Here is an 18,887-nt window from a genome sequence, read left to right on the forward strand (position 1 = left end):
CTTCTAGCAGTCAGAGTTCAGTCAGAACACAGAGACCACGCCAGATTTTGTTATTTTTCTCTTTGGAGAGAATAGTTAACTACGTATAACAAATTTTTAATAGGGTAACCGAAAAGGCCAAAACGACACATTAAAGGAAGAAGCAACTACAGGAAGCAGCTACACCCCCATGGGTAGAGCAACACTATGAAGAGGGTGGAATTGTTTGAGCTTCGAGGTTTAAGGGGGAGGACCACAGAGCTGACGTTCAGATCTCAGAAGAGGGAGTGCTGTGGGCTGGTGCTGGGCCTGGAGTGGCTCCGAGTTTAGAGGTGGAGCCCCGGGCAAGTGGGACTCCACCCTCTGAAGAGTGAAGGCTTGTCAGTTGGTGCTGGTATCTTGAGGTGGGGGTACAATAAAGCTACTTCTGCAAACATTAGAACAGCTGCAAACTGGACTCACCTGTTGCTACTGGATGACACCAACTGGTGGAGTTAAGAAGGAAGACTGGAGTGATGGAGTGATGCGGACAGACTAGGAAGCGTGGTAGAAGCAGCAAGTCTCCCCTGCTCTCTCCTCTTGCCTTCCAGTCTCCCTCTGATGCCGCCTATAGCAGAGCCAAGCTGGTGTGCTCGCAGCCCAAGCGTCACAAACTAGTGTATAAAAGGGTGGGATTTAAGCTGGGAGACAATAGCTTCATATCTGCACAATGCCCACGAGAGAGATCGTAACAGCCTGTCTGTCTTTTCTTGCAGGTCGTTTGAAACAGGATATCTCCATACATTAGGAAACAACTAGGGGGCCTGCTTTAAGGAAATGAGCAAACCAAATGTGTCCTCACCCCAAAGCTTTCAGCAGTGGCTGTGCAGCTCAGAGAATGTGACCCAGTGCAAATGAGGGTAGAAGAGATTACCTTTGTGGACTGACAAGTGGCCTAGGAAAGCTTACACTGATCTTGGAGTCAAAAGGTCTAGGCCTGACACACCAGCAAACCTCATTGGGCCTCAGTTTCCATTTTGGACACCAAGATAGTATGAGTCTATGTAAACCTGACTTTCTAGAGGGGCTGGTGTGTTTTGTTGTCTTCTCACCTCACCCACTTCCCCCGCCCCCTTCAAATGCATAAATCTGAAGTGAGGTTAGGTTTCAAGGTCAGCAAATAAGGAGGAGGTCAGATGTGATCAAAATTGCTTAGAAATAGGCCATTTTGAGACCTAAGTATAACCTATCTGTCTGCACAGCCAGATTATCCTCCAGAATTGAAACGACTCTTTCAATGGGTGAGTACCAGATGAAGTCATTAGATTGTTAGAGGCCCATGTTGTATAAAAAATAACGTGTATCACTAAATGCCACCGTCACGCTCAGCCAGCACACAGGGACTGAGATCTACATATCGACTGCTTAGTATTTGCTCTCACATGGGTTCTCTAGTCACTGAGGAGAAGAGCAAGAGACATTTAAATGGTATCATTTACTCTATCCTTCTTTGCTTTGTTGAAATATGTGTACAACACTCACTAGAATGACTAAAATGAAAAAAAAATACTAAGTATTTTTGAAGATACAGAAGAACCAGAACTCTCATATATGGCTGATGGGAATATAAACTGAACAACACTTTCTGGAAAATGGTTTGGTAATGTTTCCTAAAGCTAAACATACGCCAAATCCTATAACCCAGTGATTCTACTGTTGCATACATACCCACCAGGATATATACTGTATGATCTCATAAAATGTTCAATAATATGTGAATATAATCTAGGTTGTTAGGAGTCAGGATAGTAATTACTTTGGGGTCAGGGAATGACAGGGGGCAGAACGGAGGCTTCTAGGGTGCTGCTAATGTTCTGCTTTTCTTTTTTTTTGAAATATATTTGACATATAATATTGTGTAAATTTAAGGTGTATAACATGTTAATTTGTTACATTTATATATTGTAATATGATTTCCATTGTTGCAATAATTGGCACCTCTATCACATTACATAATTATCCTTTTTTTAGCGGTTGCAATAATTAAGTTCTAGTCTCTTAGCAAGTTTGTCGTCTATACTACCTGACTGCGCATTACATCTCTAGGGCTTATTTGCTACTCTTGTAAGTTTGTAGGCTTAAACATCTGTCCCATCTCCTGGTAACCACCATTTCACTCTTGGTTTTTAGGAGTTTGGCTGTTTTAGAGTTCACATACAAGTGATATCATACAGCATTGGTATGTCTTATCTGACAGCATAACGTGCTCAAGGTCCATCCATGTTGTTGCAAAGGGCAGAATGTCCTTTCTGACAGCTGAATAATATTCTCTCTCTCTATATATATACCACATCATCTTTATCCATTCGTTCATTGATGGACACTTAGGTTGCTTCTATGTCTTGGCTATTGTGAATAATGCTGCAATAAATCTCTCTTCGAAATCCTGTTTTCATTTCCTTTGGGTATATACCCTGGAGTGGAATTGCTGGATCATATGGTAAATCTATTTTTAATTTTTTGAGAAACCTACATATTGTTTTGCATAGTGGTTCAACCAATTTGCATTTCCACCAACAGTGTACAAGGGTTCCCTTTCCTCTACATCCTTGCCAGCACTTGTTGTCTCTTGACTTCATGCTAATAGCCACTCTAACAGTTATTTTGGTTTTTATTTGCATTTCCTTGATAGTTAGTGATGCTGAGCATCTTTTCATGTACCTATTGGCTATTTAGATGTCTTCTTTAGAAAAATGTCTATTTAGTTCTTCTGCATATTTTTAAGTGGATTATTTATTTTGTTTTTTGGTTATCGAGTTGAGTTCTTTATATATTTTGGATATTAACCCCTTGTGCGATATACATATATGGTTTGCAAACATTTTCTTCCATTCTGCAGGTTGCCTTTTTATTTTGTTAATTGTTTCTTTTGCTATAGAGAAGCTTTAAGTTTGATGTAGTCCCACTTATTTTTTGCTTTTATTGTTTCTGCTTTTGGTGTTGTATCCAGAAAATTATGCCAAGACCAACTGAAAGAAGCTTCTTCCCTACATTTTCTTCTAGGAGTTTTATAGTATCAGGCCTTATGTTTAAGTCTTTGATCCATTTCAAGTTAATTTTTGTCACTGGTGTAAGATAGGGGTCTAATTTCATTGTTCTGTATGTGTTTATCCAGTTTTCCCCACACCAGTTTGTTGAAGACACTATCCTTTCCCCACTGGGTGTTCTTGGCTCCCTTGTTAAATATTAATCAACCATATATGCAGAGTTTTAATTCTGGGCTCTCTGTTCTGTTCCATTGGTCTATGTGTCTATTTTTGTGCCAGTATCATATTGTTTTTACTATAGCTTTGTAGTATAACTTTGCATCAGGGAGGGTGACACCTCTGACTTTGTTCTTTTTCCTCAGGATCGCTTTGGCTATTCAGGGTCTTTTGTGGTTCCATACAAATTTTAGGATTGTTTTTTTCTGTTTCCGTAAAGAATGCCATTGGCGTTTTGATGGGGATTGCATTGAATCTATAGGTGACTTTGGATGGTATGGACATTTTAACAATATTAATTCTTCCAATCTTTGAGCATGAAATGTCTTTCCATTTATTTGTATTTTCTTTGATTTCTTTCAGCAAAGTCTTGTAGTTTTCATTGTACAGATCTTTCACTTCCTTGGTTATATTTGTGCCTATTTGATTATTTTTGATGCTATTGTGAATGGGATAGTTTTCTTTCTTTCTTTTTCAGATGTTTCATCATTAGTATGTAGAATTGCACCTGATTTCTGTATGTTGATTTTGTCAACATAGTTTACTGAAATCATTGATTAGTTCCAACAGTTTTATGGGTGAGCCTTTGGGAGTTTCTATGTACAATATCATATCATTGGCAAATAATTTTACTTCTTCCTTTCTGATTGGATGCCTTTTATTTCTTTGTCTTGCCTAATACTCTTGCCAGGAATTCCAGTACTATACTGAATAAGAGTGGTAAGAGTGGGCATCTTTGTTTTGTTCCTGATCTTAGCGGAAAAGCTTTCAATTTTTCTCCATTGAGTATGATGTTAGCTGTGGGTTTGCTGTATATAGTCTTTATTATGTTGAGGTACGTTTCTTCTACACGCATTCTGTTGAGGGTTTTTATCATAAAACAATGTATTTTGTCAAATTCTTTTTCTGCATCTGAGATGATTATGTGATTTTTTTCTTTCATATTATTGTGATGTATTACATTTATTGTTTTGCATACATTAAAACCATCCTTGCATTCATCCAGGGATAAATCCTACTTGGTTATGGTGTATAATACTTTTAATGTATTCTCAAATTTGGTTTGCAAATATTTTGTTGGGAATTTTGCATCTATATTCATCTGGGATATTGGTCTATAGTTTCCTCATGGTGTCCTTATCTGGCTTTTGGATCAGGGTAATGCTGGCCTTGTAAAATGAGTTTGGAAGTGTTCCCTCCTGCTTAATTTTTTGGAAGTGTTTGAGGAGGATTGGTGTTAATTCTTTAAATATTTGGTAGAATTCACCAGTGAAGACATCTGGTCCTGGAGTTTTCCATGTTGGGAGGTTTTTGATTACTGATTCAATCTCTTTGTTATTGGTTTTTCCAGATCTTATATTTCTTCCTGATTCAATCATGATAGATTGTGTTTCTAGAAATTTATCCATCTCATCTAGGTTATTTAATTTGTTGGCATATAATTGTTCATAGTATTCTCTTATGATTCTATGTATTTCTGTAGTATCAGTTGTAATGTCTCCTCTTTCATTTCTAATTTTGATTCTTCTCTTTTTCTTAGTTTAGCTAAAGGTTTGTCAATTTTGCTCATCCTTTCTTAAATAGCTTTAGTTCTTTGATCTTTTCTATTGTTTTTCTTGTCTCTATTTATTTCTGCTTTGATCCTTATTATTTCCTTCCTTCTGTTAACTTTAGGTTTAATTTGTTCTACTTTTTCTAGTTCCTTGAGGTGTAAAGTCAGATTGTTTACTTGAGATCTTTCCAATATGCTTGTGTTGTATCCCATAAGTTTTGATATGTTGTGTTTCCATTTTCATTTGTTTTTATTTCCCTTTTGATTTCTTCCTTGGCCCTTTGGTTGTTCAGAAGTGTGTCATTTAGTTTCCACATATTTGGAGATTTTCCAGATATCCTCTTTTTGTTTTCTAATTTTATACCATGTGGTCAAGAGAAGATAGTTGATATGATTTCAATCTTCTTAAGTTTTCTAAGATTTGTTTTGTGCCCTATCATAAGATCCATCCTGGAGAACATTTCATGTGCATTTGAGAAGAATGTGCATTCTGGTGCTGTTTGATGGAATGTTCTGTAAATGTCTGTTAAGTCCATTTGTTTTAAAGTTTGTTTCATCTCCAACATTTCCTTCTTGATTTTCTGTCTGGATGATCTATCTATTGCTGAGACTGGGGTATTGAATCCCCTACTATTATTGTATTGTTGTCTATTTCACCCTTAGATATGTTAGTATTTGCTTAATATATTTTGGTGCTCCAATGTTGGGTGTGTTTATATTTATATTTTGCTATATCTTCTTGATGCATTGACTCTTTTATAATGATCTTCTTTGTCTCGTTACCATTTTGGCTTGAAGTCTACGTTGTCTGATATAAGTATGATCACCCTCTTTTCTTTTGGTTTCCACTTGCATGGAATATCTTCTTCCATCCCTTCACTTTGAGCCTACGTGTATCCTTAGAGCTGAAATGAGTCTCCTGTAAGCAGAATATAGTTGGGCCTTGTTTTTTTTAATCCATCCAGCCACTCTGTACCTTTTTATTGGCAAGTTTAATCCATTCACATTTAGAATGATTATTGATATGTAAGGATTTACTACTGCCATCTTATTGCTTCTGGTTGTTTTGTATCTCCATTGTTTCTTTTTCCCTCTGTCTCTGTCTACCTTGGTAAATTGGTGGTTTTCTCTGGTGATTTGCTCAGTCTCCTCTTTTTTTGCATTTCATAACTCTGTTCTAGATTTTTGCTTTGTGGTTACCATGAGGCTTACATAAAACATATTGTAGACAAATTAGTCCTTTTTATGCTGATAGCAACTTATCTTCATTCACCTAAAAAGAGTCCACTCTTTTCTCCTCCCCTTTTATATTTTTGATGTCACAATTTTCCTCTTTTTATGTTGTGAATTTGATAACAGATTATAATAGCTATAGTTATTTTTAATACTCTTTTCCTTTAACTTTTAACACATCCTTCTAATATAGTTACAGTTTTCTACTTTGAACTAATTTTCACCTTTACCAGAGTATTATGTACTTTCGTATGTTTTTTGTCACCAATTAGCATCTTTCCATTTCAACTTGAAGAAATCCTTTCAGCATTTCTTGCAAGGCAAATCTAGTGGCAGTGAACTCCCTCAGCTTGTTTGTCTGAAAGCCCTTATTTATTCTTCACATGTGAAGGATAACTTTGCTGGATACAGTATTCTTAGCTGTCAATTTTTATCTTTCAACACTTTGAGTATGTCATTCCACTCTCTCCTGGCCTGTAGTTTTTGCTGAGAAATTGGTTGATAGCCTAATGGGGGTTCCCTTGTAGGTTCCTTTCTTTTTTCCCCTGGCTTCAAGACTCTTTTTTTAAACCATTTCTTTATAATGTGTCTTGAAAGGTGTTTTTGCATTGAGATAATAGGGTGTTACATTAGCTTTGTGGACTTCTATGTCCAATTCCTTCCCCAGGTCTAGGAAGTTCTCAGATATTCTTTCTTTCAATAAACTCTCTGCCCTTTCTCCTTCTCTTGTCCTGGTACACCAATTGTTCTTATATTTACTTTTCTGATTGAATCTGATAGCTCTCATAGGGTTTCTTCACTTTTTTAAAATCTTAGTTCTCTCTCCTCTTCTAACTGAATCATTTCTAAATTTCTATCCTCCAAGTCACTTACTCTTTCTCCTATGATCCACCCTGTTCCCATGCTCTCTAATGCATTCTTCATCCCATTCATTTAATTCTTCAGCTCCAGAATTTGGTTCACTTTTAAAATTTTGATCTCTTTTGCAAAGAACTCCTTGTGTTTATTAAATTTATCCCTGAGTTCACTGGAATGCCTTTCTTGGAGATCATTGAATTTCTTCATAACAGTTATTTTGAATTCTTTATCAAATCACAATATTCTGAGTCTCTGAGTTCAGTTGCCGGAGAACTATCATTTTCTTTTTGTAATACCATATTTCCTTGCTTTTTTTCAGTGTTTTAAGATATGTGCCTCTGCTTTCACATTTGAAGTAGAAAACACTTTCCTTAGCGAAGGATTTGTTTACTTTGGCTGTTACAGTTCAGCAGACTGAGAATTAGAAACCCTTCTTTTGTGTTCCAGAAGGTGGCACTATAGCTCAAGTTTTGGTTTCTCCCACCGGGGCTGGCTCTCAGGGCTGCTCTTGAGAGCACTGAAAAAGCTGAAAGCATCCTGTGGGGAGGTGTGGGCTTAGCACTTGGGGTTTGGGGATGCCTGCAACCCAACAGGACAGTTCTCAAGTAGGGTACTCCCAGAGGCCCATAGGCAGACCTCCTGCTGAAATCCCAAAGCAGACAGCAAGAAACGTGTTCCTTCAAGGCCCTTTGGTATTCTTGTCTGCCTCCCTTCCTTTCCTCTCCCTCCTTGAGTTACAAAGATGTCTCCTCAGTAATCCAGGTGCTGCTGTGAGAAATGGGTCCCTCCAGCTGCAACACAAGCATCCAGGCAGTCTGTCACTCATCACTTCCACTTCCTGTGGCAGAGAAGTATCCACTGTGCTTTGCACTGTCACCCTGGGGAGGGAGGGTGCCTTGCGGTGGGGAGGGGGGTTCCCTTTTCCTGTGCCTTCAAACTCATCTCTATCACACTCTGATGGTGTGCTGGGATCTCCTGTCAGGTTGGCTGGACCTCTACAAAATCTCTATCTTCCCTGAGTGTCCGCCCAGTTTTGCATTCTCCAGGATCTTGTTTTCCTGATCACAGCAAGTGGGGCAGGAGCAGACCACCAACTCCCTTAGTTCTGCAGCCCCCGCTGAGGCCCTATCCACCTACCTTCAGGTACACAGGTGGATAGAAATCACCCATATGTCCTGGTGTAATGTGAGGAGGCACTTTTGTTCAGTTATGGATGTCCAATTAGCTGTAAATTAAAGGGGAGGGGAAAAAGGAACGACTCTCGCTGCCATGATGCTGACGTCACTCTAGAGAAGTCAATGTTCTGCTTCTTGATCTGGGTGCTATTTCCATGGGTGCAACCAATTTATAAAAACTTATAGAAGTGCTTCAAGCTGTAGACTTCTATATATATAGGTAATACTTCAACAAAAGTTAACTGTGACTCCATTCCACCCTTGGGTATACAGCCAAAAGAATTGAAAGCAAGGACCCAAGGAGACATTTATACACTACATTCATGGCAGCGTTATTCACAATAACCAAAAAGGTGGAAGCAACCCAAGGGTCCATCAATAAATGAATGGATAAACAAAATGTTGTATATACATACAATGGAATATTATCAGCCATAAAAAGGAAGGAAATTCTGATATATGCTATAACAGGGATGAAGCTTGAGGACGTTATGCTAAGTGAATAACCCAGTCTCACAAAAGGACAAATACTGTATGATTCCACTGACATGCGGTACTTAGAGTAGTCAAACTCACAGACGGAAAGTAGAATGATGGTTGCCAGGGACTGGGGCAATAAGGAATGCAGAGCTACTGTTTAATAGGTACAGGGTTTCAGTTCTGCAAGATGAAAACAGTTCTGTGGTAGAGATGGCAGCACAACAAGATGAATATACTTAATATCATTAAACTGTACATTTTAATGGTTAAGATGGTAAATTTTATGTTATATGTACTTTACCACAAGTTTTTTAAAAAGTTAAATGAGACTTTTGACATATAACCTCCAAGTTAATGTATTACTAACTTACCTCTGGTGACCATTCCAGAATTTTCACACCTCTTATTTGGCTACTCTCAACCCTACCTTTTCAATTCTGTTGAACACAAGAAGTGAAAAAAGCCAACAAGGACTCTTCCCCAAGCAGCAAGGTGAGATGCAGAAGACCGCCTTCCACTCACACAGGACCTTATGCTAAGCAAAATGCTTTGACATTCTCCTTCCCATTTATAACCCCAACCCCGCTGTGAGGAAGGCAGGTCAGACAGGGCTGTTACCCTCACTTCAAAGTTGGGGAAACCAACCAAGAAAAAAATAAAATCACAGCTAAAAAAAGGAACAAAATTAAAATTTTCTGATACCAAATTCAAGCTGGAAGACATCCTCCTAGAACCCTCGAGTTTGTTACTAAGACTGAAAAGCCAATTCGATTTAAGATTACTTTTGTGCTTCCATTGTTCCCATAAGAAAATGCTTTATATTATGTTCATCTTTTTCACATGTTGAAAAAAATTCACTTTTGACTTGAAAACATTTTATTTAATTTATACAAATAACTACTAAATACAAAAAGTAGATTAAAACAAAATAGTTATTTTTTTCTGGCAGAGTTTAAATGCACGTAATGGATAATTCCGAAGAAAATGCATTTTCCCCACAGCGTTCAGGACTAAAATTCTACTGAAATCTTTGCTTCTAAATCAGTAATATATTCAGTGGTGTCACGTGGGTAATGGCTAAATACGTTTTGCATATGAACTGAAAAAGAGTTACAGTCTACACACATACAAATGTGAAGCACTTAAAATGTGAATTTAACTGATAATAAAAGAAAATGTCCATTTCAGAGTATAGTGTTAAAAACATTTCGGTAATAAAATCATAAGACCACATAAAAATAAGCTTTAACATATGCACGAAGCAGTTTTGTAAAAACTGCTAAGTGCACAAGTAATAAATAATTTGCAAAGTTGTGTATAAACAATTCCTAATGTTCAGCATCATTGTAAACATCAGCACATGTGTAAAATGCAGCAAAGTCTGACATTACATTTTGTTTTGCCAAATTGAATTCCTATTATCCAAAGACAGACCAGTGGAGTACGCAGCCAACGTTTGGCAAGTTGGGTCTTCAAAATTAAGAGTAACAGTGCAAGTAAGGAATGCAAAGAATTCCTAGTGCAATAAAGAAGAGAAGCACAGGCAATATTGCTGATTAAAAATTCACCACCTCCTTGAGTTTCCCGTGGGGAATGTCTAGGAGACCTGTGAAAGATATGCAAAGCCACTGTCTTAATGCCCAGATCTCTTTTAGGATTTCTCTGTGTTCCTCCAGTTCCCTACCTTTGCAACAGTGTCTGTCCAACATTAGTCTCTGCAGTGAACAGTTCGTGAAATGCCCAGTTCACAGTCATTGAGCGAGGTTAGGGTGGTTTTGGTGTCTCCCCATCACATGGCTGGGTAAGATGTCTGCCTTGTCAAAGCAGCCTCTGGGGAGGGAGACAGATGGATTCTGTTCTGACAACCAGTCAGGCCAGCATTAGGTCCCAGCTGGACAACGGCAATATCAAATCTTCCTTCTTGACTCCATGACAATGTCAACAGTCAGTTTTCAATTTATCTAGGGAATTATCAATTTTGGTCAAAGTCTTTTTGATACGCAGAGCTGTGAGTCTCGCGGACGGATTTTGATACCAGCATTCTTTCATCAGCTTGGCCAGAGAGGTTAATGTCTGAGGAGAGAAAGAACAAACACCACAGTGAATAAGTGGCTTTTTTAGTGGCCCCAGAAGCTGGGCAGATGTCACGTCAACCATTTTGTAGAACTCTGCAGGTCTTGTCAAGTTAAAGTGGTGGTATTGCCATCCTCTTTAAACAAATAATCAAGGCCTTAACCACTGATAAAGAAGCCACTCTTGTATTTCATGAACTCTGTCCTCTGGACTCCTAATGCTTCCAACTGATGTTATCTGGTAAATTACATAGGCCAGGCTAGACCTCTTGACGCTAAAAGCACCCATATTTATCCTGTGTAACCCATTATTATCCTAATCCAGAGTTAATACTGAAATTTGTAGAAAGGGTCATTTCTCAATGTCTTAGATTAGCTACTATTCAAGAGCAGCAATAAGGATCTTCAGTGTTGAACAGCTTATGTTTGTAATTTCAGGTACACAGAGATGGAAAAGAGGTTAAAAGCATCACTCACAGCCTCTTGATTTACATATGAAACTGCAGTCGTAGGGCCTCCAGCAGAGTAAGGAGTCTCCCAATTTCTGGAGCTACTCAGTAGTAGAAATTCCTGTGACTACTGTCATTCACTAGCAAGATCTATCAGATATGGCTCTTCCAAGAAAGAGCCCATTTTCTGAACCTACCCAGCTAGGTTTAAGACCCTTCTACATAAAATAGAGAGAGAAAGCAATAGATAAGGCAGATCACTCAAGAACAATACCAGTTGAAACTCAAGAACAAGTAAATAAACAAGCGAGGATAGCTCTGAAACTAGGAAAGTGACATTCTTACCGGGTCTGAGAACCATCTGTTGGGTATGTTCGGCCTCTGTTGATCTACACAGACCACCTTCCTCATATCTTCAAAACTCGGGTCATTGGGAACCACGTCATAGAATGGCGGCTTATAATCTTCCACAATACCTGCACACAAGAACAAGAATTGTGTTAACAAGAGAGTAGGGTTCCCCCAGGGTTTTATTGATGGGTGTCACAGGCTATAATGTGACAGGAAAAAGTAGTGATCACCTTCCTCACATTGCAAGGTGATTCTGAAAGCTACAAGTAGGTCTTAAAAAAAAACAGAACAGGACATTACATAGAAGGCCTGCAGAGAACTGGAGGAAGAACGAATGTTAGAAGAAAATGTGACTACTTCTCATACAATTACAATTATTAACAAAACTCTCTAAGAGCGTCTATAAACAACTGCATAATGCCCAATATGGCACAGGAGACCCATAACAGAAATTCGTTTGGTGATCAAAAGGAGACGAGAAAGAAGGTCCATGAATCTAGTGTTTTCAGACCATAAATAAAAATAAAAACTTGTTCACAAACTAGAGCTAGAGGCAAACAAATAATCCAAGAGCATCATCAAAATACCCCTTTTTGTTATAAAATGATTAGGGGGAAACAACCATTAATATAAAATAATCCCTCCCACTGAGAGGATGCAGATAACGTAGTATGAAATAGTCACTTCCTCATTCATTCATTCTACACGCACTGAGTCCCCTCTGCTAGATGCAGCTGTCTGCTTGATGGCTCTATTATTTACTCTCAGATTGAAGGCAGAAAATAAAATGTAGAGGAGGATACATTTGGGAAGGCAGAAGATGGTTAAAAAGAATGAACTCTTCCCCTACTCCCAAGCAAACATGAAAGTGGCTAATTTCAGCTTCTGCCCCTGCATGGTTTCCAATGCCTTAAACACCTTTTTTTCTCACCAAAATTACATCAGTTCCTTACTTTTCACAAAGAATAATTCCACAAATAGAGAAACTTAAAACTTCATCATTTGAAATTAGAAAACTGATTCTTTCCCTTATAGAGAGGAAACCAAGAAAATCTGTTCTTTCCCTTTCATCATCAAAGGCTTCAACAATGAGGACAGTGGATTACTCAGCTTGACATCCTCCTTCCTTCCTCCATGTAACTTTCTTCTATTCCTAAACAGCTAACAGCTTGTTGGGGGAGATGAGAGGAGGCCGTGAGGAAAGTTGTAGTTAAGTTTTCCTAGTTCCTACTAGCCATCTGAAAAGCTTCAATCCCCATTTCACTTATCAAAGAAATTAAGAGTGAGAACCCATTCTTAAAAATCCCATATAAATACAAACATATACAAAATTAGCCATGATAAGGAGCATACGTTAAAGAAATACTATAGATCTTTTTCAAAACTTCACATTCAACTAAGTTTATTTTAAAAGTAGAACATAGTCTAAATTTTATTTTTAAAATTTCTAGTTGCTATTCTAGTCTAAATAACTTCTCCACATTGTATAACTGCACCTGTAACATGTATTAGTCGATGGATTAAAACCTTTCCAAGCAAATCATCAACAGCTCATATTAGGCAGAGACCACTGCTCTCAGAAGACAACGTGAGACACCCAACACTGAGGCCCACCCTACTTCTCTTGTAAGGATCTCAGGAAGCATTCCAGCAAAAATATTTTAATCCTTTTCAGTACTAAGAGACACCACATAAAATACAACTGGGCATGGACCTGCAAGATAATTTATACCTTTTCAAGGGCCACATGAATTAATAGGAAACAGGAAGAGATGTGCCCTCTGCCACCTCTCAATTTTTCTGAAAGAATAGTTTTAGTAGCTTGGTTTAACTCTTTAAAAATCTAGTGCAACAGCCAGCTATTTGGGGTAATTTGCCTGGCTAGCTCAGGAAGGGTTATATGATTGTCAACAGTAATACTACATTGGATTTTTTGATTTTTCTATAAATGCAAAAGAAAACGGCTGGATTTTTAAAACATAGGATCTGGGGATACTGAACATTACATTGCACTATACAAAGATGGAGTTTTCTCTTGTGTTTATTTGCCCATATTTTAATCTTATTAGATGTCCCGTGTTTTAAAAGGAATCACGTTTAAAAGGAAAAACCATTTAATTGATTACACCTGGGAACCAGTCATGCCTCTCTTTCTTCAACCATCAGCCAATTGTTGATTGTTTGCATCTGACACAAGTTATGCTTTTCCAGAATAAAATAAATCTGGGATTAAACTCCAGCAGTCATATGGAAATCCCTCTGGTCAAGGAAACCAATTATTTCAATCAACATAAAGTACATTACATACCTACTATGTGTGGAACACTGTGTTAAATATTGAGGATGACGAAAGTATAAGACATGCTCTTGATTTTCAAGGAACTCAAAATCTAGTGGAAGATGAGAACAAGCCCCTTTCTTTTTCCCTTAGATAATAGAAATCTTGTTTAAAAGAACCTCAAGAATGTTTTTCACCTCACTACTTACTCTATATCTTGAAAGGCAAAGATAGGTTAGAAATTCTCACTCTATTTTTACTTGTTGGTTCCTAAATTTACTCAATAACCATTTGATCCCTTAAACTGAGCATACCAGAGGTTGTGCTTGGCACTAGAGATACAAAAATGAAAAAAATGGGATGTTGGTAATGAGGAGCAGAATAATGGGAAAGGGAGATAAGAAAAAATAAATACATTACAAACTAGCCTTAGAGGTAGGGGCAGGGAGAAGGGGTGAGGGACGTGGTACTCATCAGGTCTCAGAGAAGAAAACATCTGTGTGGTTGGTGAAGTACCGGATATGAACTGGGTGCCAAGAAGCCTAAGTAAGCTTTCCAGGAGCTAGGGCTTGAGTGGACATAGATAAGGAGTTTGTAAGGCAGAGAAGAGGATGCAGAAAACACCAAGGAGAAGAGGCATTCCTGACAGAGTTGGGAGATACAGAGCAAAGACAAGGAGTTACAAATGACCCTCACATACTGGAGAGATGGAGGGAAGTTCCCCATGGCTGAAATCAAGTGCACATGGTGGTGGGAAGAGTGGGATGTCGAGGCTAGGCTGTGAAATGACTTGCGTTATCAAGGTAGGAAGTTACTATACTTAACAAGTGTTCCTCATCTCTGACAGAAAGTGACAAGCAATCTGGGTGGCCAGGCAAAAAAGTGAACTCGAAGTCCTTTAAAGACAGCACCCAATGAGCAACTGCCAGATCGTGAGCCAGCAAAGATGACAGCATGAATTCAGGAAAAGTGACTAAAAATACAAAGTACTTCGAGTGCCAAATGAGTGGTACAAACAACAAAGGATACAGGAATGCAGCGGAAGAGGAGCTCTCAAATAGTGGAAGGATGGTCTGAGCCAGGCCTTGCTTTCTATGTAAGCAGGCTGGTGTGACTCAAAGGGCCACGAGAAAGAAATCAGATAAATTATTCATAACTTACTCCCCCACAACTTTTGGCACATGTATCTGATTTATACAATCATTCTTTCCTAGGCATATGTCTAATTGAAAGTTTTCTCTGGGGCAAATGTATCTTTACCAACCAATATCTCTACCATTAATTTGCTGCATGACTCTGAGTAAACCCCTTAGTTGCCATGCCTTAGTTCCAACACCTTTAAAGTATGCATCACAGAGCTGGCATGCAGATCAACAAGAATGCCCTGGATAGTGCTTCAAAAAGCACGACACGCCAGAGTGGTCTTTCTAAAACGCAAGTCTCCAGAAACAAGGGCTTCCTTGTAATCTTCCCCACCAATGCCTCAACTAGGGCCCCAGTCTTCTCCCCTCTTGACAGTTGCATCTGGGACTTACGGGTCTCTCTGCTTCAAGTCCTCCCCTGTAGCCCTCCACCATATCCTACTGCCTCCTTAAGATCTTTAGGAAAAAATGGAGGAAAAGCTCATTATGTCCCTTCTTCGTGTATTCCATCCATCTGTGGTACCCATGGATCATGCTCATTCCCCAGTAACCTCATTCCCCACCACTGTCCTCCTTCACATACCTGGCCATCAGCAACACTGAAATTACTTGCTGTGCCTTCAATATGGCACCTATACCACTTCCTACAGCTCTTCCTTTCGCCTGGGATCCCAATCGTCATCCTTGTCTGATTTTATTTCTCTTTCCCACTTGCATATCCTCCCAAGTTTGTCCAACCGAGAGGTGCTATTCATCTCATTTACAACTCAGTTCATGCTTTCTCTCTTCTAAGAAGACCGACCCACCTTGCTGCCACAACTCCAGGCCCCTAGACAAAGTTCAGTGTCTACTTTGTACTCAAGTCACCTCCCTGTACACCTCAGCCATAATGGCTTAATCTATTAATTTATAATAACTTGTCTGTTCAACTAAAATGTCAACACCTTTAAACTGTATATTTCTCTTTTTTTTGCCCAACTTTTCCCCAGAGCCTGACAGAATACCTTTCATGTTATAGACACTAAATACAAATTAGTTGAGTATTAATTATGTGTACACAATCCTTTATCCAAACCCCTTGGGGTTAGATGTGTTTGCAGAATTTGGAAATTTTTTTAACATTTTACAAAAGTAGTAAGTGGCACACACCATATTTTATGTGACACACTAGCAGAGTCTGAGGAACACCCCACAGCCAAACACATTTCTGCAGCAAAATATATGAACAGTCACACAAAATGGGATAAATAAAGGATAAAAATAGACTCATGTCAGTCCAGGTCAGGTCTGACTGCTAAGTGAGTTCTGACAAATAAGTTATAAAAGAGTTTTTTGGGTTTCAAAGCTCAGTTGCAGATAAGGGATTGTGGTCCTGGCTACACTCTGAATAATCTGAAGGTGAGGTGAAGAGACATCGATGGGATGTTAGAATCATGTAGATCACAGCCTTAGTTTCCTTTGGAAGAAGAAACTGAGGACCACACAGGAAAACTTATTTTTCCAAGTTCACAGCTAATTAATGGCAAAGCTAAACTAGAACCTCATTCCCTGTTCATATTCTAGAATTCTTCCCAACAAGCCAACAGTGACATAATGAATATACCTTTCTCTGCATCAATCTCATGTCACAGCGTGCTCACTTCACGTTACGCTATCTCTCATCACTGTCCTCCAACTTAGGTCATCACATCTGATATCCAGGGAACAGGTTAGGAGAATAGAATCCCTGGCATCTACATCCACACAAAGAGCTACTGTTAACAGTTAACTCCTATGGAAATTCTGAAATCCTTCAGGGTTTAGAACATTACAAGTAAACCTATGTTAGAGAGGATTAGAGAGAATGGTTCACATTTGGCTTCGGAGAGGACTATTCAGTTAATATAGTGTTTCCTTCAGGGGTGGCATGTGAGAAAATGTGATGTGGTTCATGGACAAAACTTTCATCTTATCAACTGCATATTTATTTGTATAGTTATCTTCTACTTTATGCCACATGATACTGGTTTTCCCATTTCCAGTAGTGATATTAATTTCCCCTTTAAAACAAAATTAAGTTTACAAAAGGTTAGCCAACTTAAAGGAAAATAATGGTACAAGTGGCATTTGGTTATGGAAAAAATCATAAAGGTAGTATGTATATGAATAAATCTTGGGAAGAAAGGCATTCTTCCTGGGGAGACAGGACTCAACAAGGTGTATCCCATTTTTGTGTTACTTCGCTTAACATTTCTCAGAGGAGGACTTTAAAACATTTTTTCATGTCATGGACCACATCAGTAACAATTAGTGGATAAACGGATGAGGTTCCTCCCAGCAGAGGTGACGAAAGCTCAGGGGTTCTGGTCCTCCTTGGCCCTGCCTCATTGCCTGAGATTTAAGAGAATCAGTACCTCAGGCATTCCTGTAACCCAACAGAGTACACTTGCTGGGAAGCCCTGCCTTACCCCATGGCAGGTACTCCTTTTGGAAATTGGAATTTAGTTGGAAGGATGGCTCTGTTCCCTGCTAAGTAAAGTACCTGTGTGGCAGCTATGACCTCATCCCTCCATCCCCACCGCCATTCATGGGCATATGGAACCATGCACATCACTCAAAGTCAAGACTAACCACATTTTCAGAAATCTGCTAAAATTATAAAAGTATGTTCTATTATTGGGCTTCTCATCAATGTAACATAGCCAAAGTAAATGGTTCATAGATCGCTGTGGCGTCAGACCCTACTAAAAACATTTATTAACGCTACAGTTGTCAGAGGAGAGGGCAAAAGCCCTAGGAGAGATGCACAGCCATGCTCTAAGTTAAGCTATGGACAAGATGCCTGAGACCTGGCATATCCCCAAAACCTAGAGAGAGAAGCCCCACAAGAGTTCCAAACATTTGGCAGCTGTGGAGGTCTCATGAGAAGAATGTATCATTCACTGAATGGTGGGCCTGTTACAAGGTTTAAGATACTGTTATTTGTCTTAATGGAGGGCTGCTCTTAAAGGGGTGTCAAGGAAAAGAGACTATAAGCAGTGAACAGCATCCAATAAAATTCTGCTAGCTTCAGGTGACTTTACCATGAGGTCAGTCAACTGTGCCTTACTTTGGTCTGGATCTCTACATTAGGGACATGAAATTCCAGGAATCAGTGGGACAAAAATCCTCCCCTCCTGTTCCACCTCTATATTCCTGCCCCCAGCTACTTACCTAAAGCCTTTTTTAAAAAATGGAAAGAAATCACTTTAATGAATACGAAAAAATTTTCCCAAATATGATGATTTTTCCCTTTGTTCAAACCTTAGCATACACTAGAGTAGTGAACTAAAATCGTGAAACACGGTGGATATTAACTTGAAGAAAATAAGAGTTGTCATGGTTTCTGTACACAACCCATTGTGCTTAGGAACGGAAGCACAGGCAGTTCCCTGGCAAGCCCAAGGATTAATTAGAAGGAGTTTTCCAAAGTATGTGTGCCAAACATAAGCTTATTCTAACAAGTATTTCCTAGTCCCCACCCCACAAGATGCAGCCTGGCCAGCAAGGATTTTTCTATGAGAAATGAATACTTCTTGACACATTTTAACACTGGATTCCATCACAAAATAAAGCCAGTAACAGTGAAACAAGAGCGTGTCCACACAGCCCTCTTACAGGCAGCGACAAGGGAAACGTATTTAGACTCAGGGTGAAGGATCAGCATAACGATGCGGGGGGAAGGGCAACTGAGATCTGCAAGCACACGAGTGGCCTCCATTACTCATTTTGAATGGAATGGAAACAACACCCATGGCTGTGATATGCATCACTTACTAGAGCCAGACACGCACTAGATGCTTTACATACATTATCTCACTTAATCATCAGAACTCTTTAAATACTATTACTATCAATATTTTTTGGATGATGAAATTGATCTAAGTGATCGAGTCAGAGAGTATGATTTCAGAGCCTGAAATATTAACAATTACATTTCGTTGCCTCTGGCGGGCCCAGGAGAAGCACTGCACAGCTGCAGAGACGGTGCCACCTGTCACAAAGGACTTCTATGTGCAGTGTGATGGCCCGAGGAGAGCCACAGCAAGCAAAGAAAC

At 39.0% G+C, this 18,887-nt stretch overlaps 1 protein-coding gene across 9 annotated transcripts in view; it reads right to left on the reverse strand.

Annotated features, from left to right (window-relative positions):
- Window positions 1–9,377: 9,377 nt before the first annotated feature.
- ACVR1 (activin A receptor type 1) overlaps window positions 9,378–18,887 on the reverse strand; it is a 122,615-nt gene continuing 113,105 nt past the window's right edge. For all 9 annotated transcript variants that reach the window (XM_070579833.1, XM_070579827.1, XM_070579825.1 and 6 more), the window contains 2 exons: window positions 11,386–11,516; window positions 9,378–10,592 (listed from right to left, as the gene is read on the reverse strand). In XM_070579833.1, coding sequence (XP_070435934.1) covers window positions 10,458–10,592; window positions 11,386–11,516 — 266 coding nt within the window. In that variant the 3' untranslated portion in view covers window positions 9,378–10,457. The remainder of the gene's footprint in view (window positions 10,593–11,385; window positions 11,517–18,887) is intronic.

Source organism: Equus przewalskii, chromosome 17 (assembly GCF_037783145.1).
Source record: "Equus przewalskii isolate Varuska chromosome 17, EquPr2, whole genome shotgun sequence".
In the NCBI taxonomy this organism is placed as follows: Eukaryota; Metazoa; Chordata; class Mammalia; order Perissodactyla; family Equidae; genus Equus; species Equus przewalskii.